At 35.7% G+C, this 13,163-nt stretch overlaps 1 protein-coding gene across 1 annotated transcript; it reads left to right on the top strand.

Annotated features, from left to right (window-relative positions):
* Nucleotides 1–762: 762 nt before the first annotated feature.
* LOC110820239 (RING/U-box superfamily protein) lies at nucleotides 763–5,470 on the top strand. The gene is made up of 5 exons (XM_088216881.1): nucleotides 763–904; nucleotides 1,558–1,907; nucleotides 2,579–3,005; nucleotides 3,758–3,867; nucleotides 5,157–5,470. The coding sequence occupies exons 2-5, from the start codon at nucleotides 1,788–1,790 to the stop codon at nucleotides 5,181–5,183; spliced, it is 684 nt and encodes a 227-aa protein (XP_088073007.1). The 5' UTR covers nucleotides 763–904; nucleotides 1,558–1,787; the 3' UTR covers nucleotides 5,184–5,470.
* The last annotated feature ends 7,693 nt before the right edge of the window (nucleotides 5,471–13,163 follow it).

Genomic DNA, 13,163 nt, shown 5'->3' on the forward strand with positions numbered 1-13,163 from the left:
TCACTTTATGCACAAGGTGTTGATTTGTAATACAATTGTTATCACTTGTATTTTGATTTTGATTTCCTATTTCAATTGTTCTTGGTGCTTGTATGGATTGGGTTCAAGGGATATCACTTATTTTTCTTGGGTTCTCTTTAATTTCTACCATTTAGGTGATTGAATAAATTTGATTCCTTTTTTAGATTTAAATTTTGTTCTAAACCAATTGAAAAGTTCTAAAGTTCTAGTAAGGGTCTTGAGATTCCGCATCAATAATATAACACTATATTAACTTAACTTATAAAATTCAGTCAAATTTACATTTTTTTTTATAGAAAAAGGGTATATGTCTTTAATAGAAAATTGTGTTCCGATAATTATTATGTGTTTTATTTAATTAATAAAAAAAACACATATTTTTATTAAAAATTAATTCATAAGATTTTTACAGAATTAGGCTTTATTATATTATATGTAACATATTATATATATATATATGTATTAAGTTAGTGGAATTTGGATCCATTTCACCAACCCATCCATCATCACCAAAAGAAAAGTGTGGGGACAAAAATAAGAGGGTTTGCTCCTTTCTCTTGCTTTTCTCGCCGCTGGGACGGAATCAACCAAACAAGAACCTATTATTTTTTGTTTAATTTTTGTCTCACGACATTAGATTAGTTAATCACTTAATTTGCACAATAATAAACAATTTCTTGTTAATTAAATCTTCTTCGAGTTCTTTTGGGAAATCTTCTTCTAATTCCATTATAAGTCGAATTCCAATTCATATATACAAATTTCGGGCTACTCGTAGGCTCTCTGTCTCTGCCTCTGTCTCTCTTCTTTTACCCACAACCAAAGAATCCAAACGATTCCGTCTCTCTCTTTCTCTGCTTATCTCAGTTTGTTTTCTCTCCAGGTATCTTCTTCTCTTTCATTCTTCGTGTTCTTCCTTTTTTAGGGGTTATCTCGGTATTCGAATTTTGGTGATTAGCTTTAATCTTAAATGAGTTTTCTCTTGTTTCGTTGATTTTTGTCTGTTTGCGGGCTGATCTTCTCCATTAGATGTTTCTTTTTTGTTTCTTTCGACGATAATCGGCGTGGGATTTCTTTTGCTTTTTGCATAAGAGTTCTGATTTTCTGTTTCTGCGTAATCATGTTAGATTTTTATCCACTGTTTGAAATAAAAAATTTATGTTTTCAATTTGACTGCACCATCTGTTTGCTCTTTGTTTCTCACATAACAAGCAATTATCCTTGCCTTTTCGAGAGGCAAAAGCTCACAATGATGGCTTTTTGGTTTCCAATTTTGCATCAAACTTTCCTGATTAATGAACTATATGGGTTCAATGTTGAGCCTCAATTGATTGTTCAATAAAGGGTTTCTTTTTGAATGTTGATGTTTTTGTAGGAGCTTGAACATTGTTCATATTGTTAATTAGTAAAGTTATGCCAATGGGTATTAGTTTAATTTACTTGATCAAGTGTTGAGGGCGCTTTGTTGGATCTTTTTGGTTTATATTATACATGAATGATTGACTTGTTTCACACTTTTTTTTTTTTTATTTTCAGTGTGGCTTAAATTGTACCAACGACCTGTTCAGCAAAATTACAAAGGCGTTGGGAATTCGTAAATAGAAGGGAGAGGGTACTGGTTCGCAGGGGCACTGGAACTTCTGCGAAGCTTGGCATCCTCTCTCATTATCTAGCTTCCATAACATCCTGGAGAGGAAAGTTTGATTGATCATATTGCGGAATCACTCGTCAAGTTTTTATACTAAAGAAAGAGGTCGAAGCTGAATATGGGTGCTGTTTGTTGTTGTTTGCATGATGACAGCTTCGAAGATTATATGAATCCAAATAATCCTGTATATAGAAACTGCTTGTGCCTTAGTTGTTTTGTTCAAAACTTCTTAAATGTGGTAAGTCTTATTGCTTTTATGACTAACCTATATTTGTCACACAACTCGTATTAGTTTAATCAAATTACTTTCCTTTTTAATCTTTTGCGGTGTCCAAAGCTGTTACTGCATGCAGTTGGTTTTCTATTTTTTCTTTCTGTTCTGTGCTTTCAAAGTTCAAGTAGGCGTGGAATTGTCTTTGTTGAGGCTTTTCCTTCACTTTGTCAGTGTGGAGTTGTGTGAGCTATGCTGGCACTTCTTCTTGAAAGTTTGGTCGTGGTTATTATAATGTATCAAAGGTAATACCATAATGCTGAGCAGGAGGTCGTGACGTTTTTAGTCAAAAGTCTTTAATTAGTTATATAAAGGGCTTATTATTTCAATGAAGTGAATAAAGGCTAGTTTGATGGTTACTTTCTGTACTAATTTCAAATTTAGCATCCTATTTCATTTTTGAAATGTATGAGTGTATTTTTAATGAGAATGTAAGAATTTCTGCAACTTATTCACCCAACAAAGCCTTGATACATGCTAGATTGGTCTTATGAACCAATGTGGAGAACAAAAAATTGCTATCTGGTTGTTAGCTTTTTTCAAGGATAATTTTAGTTACCATGTTGTTACAAAAAACTAGATGTTTATATCTTCTTTAACGGAGTTATAATTCTTTTCCCACTACCAACAATTTACAGTATGCCTCCTTATTCCGTAGAGGGGAAGTGCATTCTGTTCCATCTTCCATTCAGGGGGCAGCATCTATGACTTCAAGTGCTTCACTTGACAACTCTCTTTCTGATATGTATCGCTCTCCTCCTCGTCCCATGCCTTATGATGCAGACCCCAGATACTTCCGATTACAACGTGATGGTCTTGTATCAAGGCGTGAGAAGGGTTCAAGTCATTCTCACGAAGAAGCAGAGCCATTAAGAAGTGATAATAATGTGGATTCAGAGCCTCTGAGTACTGGAGAAAAATGGAATGACTCTGCATGTGAAGAAGGATCAAAGGTACTTTATTCTAAATCTTCACTGAGGATTTCACAATCAAAGGCAACTGCTGGAATTGGGACTGTCTATTCATCATCAGAGGATGAGGATGTTTGTCCAACTTGCCTTGAAGGTAAAATTTGTAAATGTTGGTTTTAATTGTTGTTACCTCACTAAGTCCTGTATTGAACTTCTCATGGTTATTGATAGCATATAGAATTGTTATTGACAGGGTGGACTCTTTATACTCGATTGCCTCGCTTTTTGAGTGTTCAAAAAACAGAAAAGCATTGTTTAGACCAGGGTGCATCCTTTGATTACAAATGACTTTATAATCTTTTTTAGTTTTTACTAATCGATAGGTGATCCACCTTGTTTTTGCACATGAAATGCTCATATTTAGGGTGTTTAAGAACATGATGGTGGCTCTTGAAAGTTTAAATAAGTAGCAGGATAGGTTTTACTTAGCCAATAAGTCTAAGAAGTAATCAATAGGCTACTTTTACAATGCGCTGACTCACTGATAGTACACTTACAAATAAATGTAAGAACTTGAGCTAACAAATTATAGCCTTTTGCTTATGAAATTGAGAAAAAGAAGAAGGGTCCAGGAGAAAAAATTATTGGCATAGTAAGAACCTAGTTTTGCAAATGAGCATGTTGTTTGTAAAAGTAAAGAAAGCTCTTATTTTTAAGATGCAATGTCAATGAGGAAAGCAGCCTTGGTTGGTGGACTTATAAAGCCAATTCATACTTGAATTTGTTTTCACACAGTAGTTACTATAGTTTTTTTTATCTTAATTATCAATAAATGTAGTCTCATAAACTGGAGGTTTTAAATTGTAACTTTCATGGTTTTAATTTACCTTCAACCTTTATGTACAGAGTACACTCCAGAGAACCCCAAGATAATGACAAAATGTTCTCACCATTTCCACCTTGGCTGCATTTATGAATGGATGGAGAGAAGTGACAGCTGCCCTGTTTGTGGGAAGGTGAGTTTTTTCTCTTTTATGTGCATGATTGTAGCTTATTAACTTGCATTACTGGCTTAAATCTTCAAATTTAGGTATCATCGACTTGCATTAGTGCTAACTGTTCGTTTTCACACTTTTCCTCTCACATGTGAGAAGTGTGATGGTTTATGGCTTGGAACATCCAAATGGACTGTTACAAAACATAGTCTGGAATTTTCTTTTTTTGCTTGTTCATTTGGATTTGAACTTTGAAATCTGTGATGGGGGAGTTAATATATATATGTATATATTAATGTTGTTCTCATTTCCTGACATTATATTTTAGCTGTTAAGATTTTATTGACTTATATATATATAATATAGTAGCTGTCAAGGAAACACTAGTTAAAAAGAAAGCAATGATAGGTATGAAGTTGGGTATTATTGTTTATGTTTTTATTCTCGGTTAGATGAAATAAATACTTTGTTAATGCAATATATCACAAGCTTATGACAAATCTTTTTATTAAGGTTTGTGACATAATTTAGATCGATTTATCAGATGAAAATGACTCTCCTAAATGCAGCATCACTAAGTTAATTTTGCATATAACCAACAGATTCTTTGAATTTAGCCAATACGTCCTCCGAGTTTACTTTTTATTGGTGCCTTCTCTACTCTCTTATCAAAGAACTAATATGACTTTTACCTACTCTTGTATTGGTTGTTTACTCCAAACCATTTTCTTTCCTGGCTATACACTTTTTATTAGCCATGTAACCCTATTTGTCTGGGTCAGTAATTGGAATCAGGCCTGCCATTACTATAACTTGCAGGTTTTGGCCTCACCTGATTAGGAACTCGTTTCAGGCTTTGATAGACTTTTTACTTTTTACTTGTTTAATGATTGAGCTTGGTTGATTTGTTTGGCATTTGGTGGACATTCAGACCTGTTTGATGGCTTATTTGGAAATCTGATGTGCTATTTGAAGACATATTCTTTTAGCTTTGCATAATATTGTGGAAGGTTTTGGTTTGGAATGGGTAAGGATTGAGCAGTTATTATCTTTTTTTCATTTGCACTAACTCTGCAACCCGTAAGGTTTTGGTTTGGAATGGGTGTTTATGAATCTGATTTACTTATGAAAGTGTAATTGTTAAAACTTATATGATGTGAAAAAGCTGGCTCTGAAGGTGATTACCTGAAATGTGATGTACTTCAATGGGAAATGTAATTGTTAAAGCTTTACATGATGTGAGAAGCCGGCCCTGAAGGGGATTACCTGAAATCTTGCCAATTCTTCTGACACTCTATTTGTTTGTTTAGGTGATGGTATTCGATGAAACGACTTGATCCTGGTTGGAAGGTTTATGTCGTGGAGATGAAACCAGCAACAACAGGAAAAAAAAGAAACTAAAGGAGACATGTAGAAATACTTTGTGAATATTCCAGGTTCCGTTTGTCATATTCGTATATATAAGAAAGTGTTATGAGTTGCTTTCCAAATGTTCGTTTTTTCTTCTCAGGGAAAAGAGAGTTTTTTCCGTCCATATTTATTACTTGTTATAGTTTCCTGAGAACCGTTGTTTACAACTCTTACACGGGGAAAGAGAAGTTAATGGAATGAAACTGTTTGTATCTGTGTTCTTTTATTTCCATTCTGGTTTCTGTGTTCTGGTGGATTTGATCGTGTACTAAATGGTTTTTCACTCTTTACATTTTCAATATTTTAGAATAATTTGATAATGTTGAATGTTTAAAAATAAATGTTCTTAAAAAAATTAGTTATTCTACAATTAAATTAAAATATAGTATTGTAATTATTTTTTCTAATAATGATATGCATCTTGGAAGACCTACTATTTTTTATTATTCTTGTTGTTGATGGTGAAGATATGCACTATAATTAAATTAAAAGGCATAGTTAAATATAAAATGTATATCAATGACTAGTTAGTATATGATATAATGAATGCAAATTATAATAAATACATGGATTTGATATTAAATATAACATATGATACAATATATACAAATTAATACATTTAATGTTGCAATACTAAATTGATTTCAGAGTATATTAATTAATTATGCATGTGTCAAGTTATGAAAATAATTAAATTAATTATGCATGTATTGAATTAATTATGAAAATAATTAATATTTTTCTAAAGATGTGGCTTAATATAGTGATGATAATACCTATTAATATATATATACACATATTCATACCATAATTTGACAACAATGTGTACTAGTCAATAGCTTTTCTTAAAGATAGGATGAGAAAATAATTTAAACTCGAATAGTTAGTATTGCAATAAAAATATAATGTCATATGAATATTATACTTTTATTATTACAATTAACAATCAACATCAAGTTCTAACTATGAAAGACTGAAACTTAAAAGAAAACAAATTCATACTTTAAATGCGGAAGTAAACAACAATATTAGGATTCACATTTCTTACACAGTGAATTAAAATGCCAAATAGGATTACGAGAATGTCCCTTCTACAGCGGTTCATAAAAAGAAATGAGTAAATGATTAAAAACAAGTAAATAAATGTCATAGGGGATTAACTTCCTCTAGCACTTGATGGGGTTCGAGAGGTAATCTACTCACGACCCTCCTAGTGATCAGGATCTGGATCCTGATCTTCTTGATTTAAATTGGTTAATAGAAAGATGATTTACACTATCTCAATAAGAATATCACACTAATTATTAACGCAAAAATCAAAGGTTGATAAAAATCATAAAACAACTAATAGAGTTCTTAATTTAAGTAAATTCATTTAACACAAAGAAAATCATTTATTCCATACTTACTGTTACAAGTTTTACAAAATTAATCTATAAAGACAATTACTCATATAACATTATGATTTCATTTACAAGTGAGTAAGAACGATAATTTCTCTTTTTACCTGCTTATTGGAACCCTTGGGGGTCTATAGGGATATTCCCTATACTCGTGAACTTAATATTCAGATTTGTCAATTAACCCGACCGTCTCCATACCCCATCTTGTAATGGGTGCCAAACACATTATCACCTCGTATCTCGTCCGGTATGAGGGTGAACTAGATTTTTCAAACCATTCCGGTATGGGACTTCTTAGCCCCCGTCCAACTGAGGTAATGTCCACGTAAGGTTCCCTATGTACCGGGTCCGTCCATCATTTCCCAGGGTACCTAATAAGCTTCTCTTATATAGATTCAAAACAAAAACTGATTACTAGTTACGTACCAATAACTTATATTTACATATCAATAATAGGTCATGCAAATTGGTGATACGTACATCAAGAAACATAACTAGAATATTTATTGCAAAATGAACCAACAAATGGAGGGTGTGCAGTGAGGTAAACCAAATAACTGAGAGAGCCTTTAAATCTATCAATTCAATTCACACAATATAATAATAAGCCTTTTAAACAGTATAGGTAAAATAAATAGTAAACTATGACAAATATGAACTGATCGGTTTCGGCTTCATTATTGACTTATAATTATTTTTAGAGTTTTTTAATTTTCATAAAACACAGTATTATCGATTATTAAGCTTCAATTTACGTAACAAAGAATAGGGTGATAGATTCTTATCTCGGATCGATGTTTGAAATACTGTACTGTTTATTACGTCTCCTAACGGTTCCCGAATTTCGTGAATATTTTTTTGTAAAAATTAAAACACCCATCAAGTATCCAAAAATACCCTAAAAGGTCAGAATAGACGTTTTAAAAACCCTTCCGACAAATTTGAGAGTTCCGACACAGCGGCGCCGGTTCCACCGCCCACGACGGAAGTTTGCCTCAACCTGGTTGGTTTCGGCCAATTTTACAAGTTAGGAAGCTTTTGTTGGCCAAAAAAAGCAAAAAATCAAAATCTACCAGCGATGGGGTGTAACGACCCCGAAATTTAAATGAAGATGTATGTATTAAAAATCTCAAATGCGGAAGCGTAATAAAAATTTTGATTAACATCCCTTACACAATAACAAAAAACGTACTCAAAACATGAAAGAATAAGCTAATTAAAAGTGATACTCGAAATGAAAACTATAATTAGAACTATAAGTCTTTAGGCGTCTAACTCACCGTCTTCCTGCTGAATGGGCTCGGGGACCAAGTCTTTCTGATATGAAATGGTTAAGTAAGGAATGAGCTACACTAGCCCAATAAAGACATCACACTATCTCACTACCACAAAAGTAAAGGTCGGTAGAAAACAAAAACGACCAATGGAACATAATTTATAACAAACTCATTTATTAACATAAAAACCTTTACTCTCCACTTACCTCGGTGAGATTCATGAAAATAACATATGAAAACAATAACATGATAATCATAATAAAATCATATACACTTTATAACAGAACACACGTCCTACTTTTGCACTTCAATAATCAGACAATAAATTTCCTCTTTTACCAGCCTACTAGTATCCATGGGGATTCATAGGGGGTCTCCACTACACGTGAATCTTTAACATTAATAACTTGATTCCAGGGCTGTCCCTATACCCCGTCCGGTATGGGTGCCAAAACCATAAACCTCAATACCTCGTTCGGTATGAGGGTGAAACGGGCCTTCCCCATATCTCGTCCGGTATGGGCGCCAAAATACATAAAGTCTCCACACCCTGTCCGGTATGAGAGACCATGTTCCCAGTAGGGTTCCCTACGGACCCGGTCAGTCCACCATCTCTCAAGATATCTAGTCAGGCTGTCCACATTATCCACTTATCAATTCACATAACATTTTTGCCCTTTTCCTTGGTCTCAATCATCCAATCATACACAAACATGTAAACCAATCATCGACACCAAACAAGACAACACAGTATCGGGTTAACTATAATACCAACCATAATAAAATAAATACATCAAACATCATACTGCATTTAATACTGAAAAATAGATCAAACAACAACTGACCAACAATGTACCAGATTCGGGTTCCATTGGCAACCTCAATCAATTATATATCCATAAAGTCTCAAAATGCCGTTTAATTATTTATTAAGCTTTAATACCGTGATAGAAAATAGGGTGAGGGGTCCTTACTTGTTTCGGGGTCTGAAATCGGCTTTACAGTGCGCCTACAGGCTGTCCCTAATTTCCTTGAATTTTTCTCCAGAAAACTGAAACGCATTACCAGTACCTGTACGTGTCCCAAAAAATCCCAAATCAGACCTATGGCCCCTTTTGGCCAATATCGAAATTTTGACACTGCGGCTCTGCCGTGCTTTGGCGACGGCGCCGCCGCCTACGGCGGCGATCCGCCTCGGGTTAGCCGTTTTTGGCCAAACTTTCATTAGTCCCTGCGATAAAACAACCCTAGAGCCCTCGGTGGGCCAAAAAATCACGAAAAACTGAGACTTACCAGCGACGGTGCTCTCGGGTGCGGCGGCTTCTCCGGCGTGAGTCGCGTTTTGATGTTTTGCTCCGATCAACCTGTAGAGAAAAGAACGGTGATCACAGTGGTATAAAAATTACATCGAACGGAGACCAGAAAGGGGCTCATCGGAGGCAAAAACAGAGGGAAGTTGCGGCGGCGCCGCCGGACTTCGGCGAAATTTTTTGGCCGATTGGCCGGTGCTTTTGGCTCCGGTTTGGCCATAGGCGGATTCAGCATCGAAAAACGAGCCAGAAGGAGAAAATTTACCTCGATTGGCGGTCGAAAAATTCTCTGGTGCGGCGGCGGGTGGCAACGGCCGGCTCCTCCGGCGTCTGGTTCTTCTTCTTCGGTGAGGCACTGACGGCTAGGGTTTTGTGGTCAGGTGTGGGTGGGATTATTTATACCCTTTGCATTTTAATCTCAACCGTCTATCAAGATTAATTTTGGACCATCCGATCGCGATTTATTTGGGATTAAATCTGGGCCGTCCATCGCGATGCGATCTGGGCCGTCCGTGCCTGATTGAATTTGGGCCGTCCGTGTGCGCGGGAACGGGTCTGGGCAGTCCGTTTCCTTGCCATGCGACGTGTCCTGGTTGGCCGGGGCTGCTGACGTGGCTGCTGACGTGGCACAACTTTTTCAAATTGCGTTTTGACCATCGGTTTCTGATTTTTTAAAAAATACTCCCATAATCCAAAATTTCACCCATTTTTTCCAAAATCAATTTCAATTAAATCCAAAAAATAATTTTATCCTATTTTATCATTATTATTATTTTTATTTTCAAAATTAAATTAAATATATAAAAATTTAAACTAAAATTCAAATACAAAAATAAAAATAAAAATAATAATTTGGGTGTTACAGGGGGTCTCCAAGTGCAGTGGCTCTGCCAATTCTCCTTCGTGACTAGGGTTCTTCTTCAATTAACATGTACCAAAAAAAGATGGTGAACACGGTGGTTAAAAAATCACGTGAAATGGAAAATGAAAAGGGGGCCATTGGAGAGGATTTTGAGTTTTGGCCATGATGGTTCAGTCGAGCTTTGCCCATAGTTTTCGGCTCACCCATCGATCCTTTGGTTCTGATATGGCCACAGGGAGGCTCGAGATTGAATTCCGAGTGAAAAAGGGGGAAAAGTACCTATTTTGGTGTCAGCGGTGGCTTCGATGCGATGATGATAGTGATCTATTTCTTTTTTGGCTGCCCTTTTTCTTCTTCTCTGATAAGGGCTGGTGCGGCTAGGGTTAAGGTTCCCTAGAACGTGATGCTTAAATACCTTCTCCGCGTCGATCTGGGTCATACGTGTGGGGACACATGACCCTCTCTCGTTCGTTAGATCTCTCTTATTCAGGGAATGAATCTGGACCGCACAACTAAATTGAATCTAACTGTTTGATCGTGCCTAAAGGAGAAACGTATTTGAGTGGTTTGTGCGCGCGGGACGTGATTTGGACCGTCGGATCACCAGGCACGTGGCCTCTCGCGTGGCACCGATATAAGTGTGTTTTACCACGCGGCGTGCTCTGGTTCCCCGTGGTTGCTGACTGGGCCGTTCTATGTGACCGAATTTCTTTTTTTTTTTTACGATTTTACCTATAGTTTTCAAGTTTTCTTTTAAAAACACCATCTTATTCAAAATTTCATCTATTTTCTCCAAAATTATTTTTAATTTCATCCCTATTTCATTTTTTTTAATAATTTAAATAAAATAAAAATAAAATAAAATATTTAATTATTTATATATATATATTTTATAAATAGAAAAAGCATTCAGGCCAAATTTTCGGATACGGGTGTTACAAATCTCTCCATTTAAGAAGAAATTTAGTCCCTCAAATTTATTATCCTATTGTTAATCAAACAGTTGGGGGCACTGCGCTCTGAAATCCGATTCTAACTCCCAAGTGGCCTCTTCTTTCGTGTGATTTTGTTAAGATCTTGACAAAAGAAATTTTTTAATTGCGAAGTACTCTACTTTTTCGGTTCACAATGCCTACCAGTACCTACTTATAGGATAGATTCCCCTGGAATGAAAGTGGTTTGTGAGACAGGATATGCGATTTGTCTGGATTATACTTACATAGCATAGACACATGAAGCACGTTATGGACTCTAGATAGCTTTGGAGGTAGTGTTAGCCTATAGGTGGACTTACCAATCCTGTTTAAGATTTTAAATGGTCCAATAAACTTAAAATTTAATTTTTCTCTCTTACCAAACCTGTTGATTCCTTTGAAAGGGGTAACCTTAAGAAACACCCAATTGCCTTTTTCGAATTCCAAATCTCTCATCTAGGTGTTCGTATAACTCTTCTGCTTACTCTGAGTTATTTAAATGTTCTTTCTGATTTTAACTATCTTCGTTGTAGTCTCCTTTACGAGATCTGGGCCAAACAACTTTCTATCACCAACATTTTCCCAACAGATCGACGACTTACAAGGTTGACCATATAATGCCTCATATGAGACCATGCTGATACTTGATTGATAGCTATTATTGTAGGCAAACTCTATCAAGGGTAGGTGATCATCCCAATTGCTCTTGAAGTCTAGAACACAAGCTCAAAGCATATCCTCTAGTATGCGAATCGTCCATTGGTTTGAGAGTGGAATGCGATGCTGAAGGACAGTTTCATTCTCGTTACTTGCGGAAAACTAGACCAAAATCGAGAGATGAACCTAGGATTCCTGTCAAATACCACCGTCACTGGAACTCTATGTAGTCTGACTATCTCTCATATATAAATTTTTACTAGCTTGTCTGAGGGGTTAATAATTTTGATAACCAAGAAGTGAAAGAACTTAGTGAGCTGATTGACAATTTCCTAGATAGCATTATGTTTTTAGCTAAGCAACTCTATCACAAAATCCATGCTGATGTGTTTTCATTTCCACTATAAGATCGGTAATGGCTAAAGTAGCCCACATGAGCGTTGATGCTCTATCTTAACCTGTTGACATACAAGACACTTGGAGAGGAAATCAATTCTTTCTTTTCATTCCGCTACACTAGAAATGGGATTGCATACTTTGATACATCTTAGTACTTTTGGGATATGTGGCAAACTTTGAGCTGTAAGCCTTTGTAATGATGTCTTTTTTTAAATCACTGTTATCTGGAACACACATCGTATCCTGAAATCTAAGAAATCCATCGGTAGAGATCTAGAATTTTGGATTTACTCTCTGTTCTGCATCCTTTCTGAGAGTTGTTAGATAAAATCAGTCAATTCCACTTCCTTTATTCTATGAATCAGTTCGGGTTGGATAGTTGGATGGGCCAGACATGCAACGATCTTTAAGTCCTGAAGCTGTATATATTATGTAACCCATATTATCATGCATTCAGAAACCATTAAGTGTGGCAAAATATCTACACTTTTTCTACTGAGTGCGTCGGCTACCACATTATCATTACCGGGGTAATACAAAATCTTATAATCGTAGTCCTTAAGAAGCTTTATCCAATACCTCTAATGTATGTTGAGATTCTAATGAGTAAATATATGTTTCAAGTTTTCTTATGGTCTGTATAAATCTCAAAAGTCTCCCTATACAAGTAGTGACACCAAGTCTTCAAGGCATGAATAATAATGACAAGTTTCAAGTCATGGGCGAGGTAATTCTTCTTATGACTCTTCAACTGTCTGGACCCATAGGTTATAACCTTCCCATGCTGCATCAGAACATAACTCAACCCCAAGAAAGAGGTATCACTATACACTGTGTATCCACCTGTCCTACTCAGTAAAGCCAACACGGGTGCAGTAGTCAACTACTTCTTGAGTTTTATAAAGCTTCTTTCGTAATTCTCATTTCATTCAAACTCGATGTTCTTATTTGTAAGTTGGGTCAATGGAGTGATTATGCTAGAAAACCCTTCCACAAACCTGTGGTAATACCCTATCATTTTAGAA

Source organism: Carica papaya, chromosome 1 (assembly GCF_054855325.1).
Source record: "Carica papaya isolate Zhongbai chromosome 1, ASM5485532v1, whole genome shotgun sequence".
NCBI classification, from domain to species: Eukaryota; Viridiplantae; Streptophyta; class Magnoliopsida; order Brassicales; family Caricaceae; genus Carica; species Carica papaya.

What these genes read in the sequence shown, in the direction of transcription:
- LOC110820239 (XM_088216881.1), top strand. Translation starts at nt 1,788, where the DNA reads ATGGGTGCTGTTTGTTGTTGTTTGCATGATGACAGCTTCGAAGATTAT. An exon ending in TTGTCCAACTTGCCTTGAAG is followed by an intron (nt 3,006 to 3,757) that starts GTAAAATTTGTA and finishes CTTTATGTACAG; the next exon opens with AGTACACTCCAGAGAACCCC. An exon ending in GCTGCCCTGTTTGTGGGAAG is followed by an intron (nt 3,868 to 5,156) that starts GTGAGTTTTTTC and finishes TTGTTTGTTTAG; the next exon opens with GTGATGGTATTCGATGAAAC.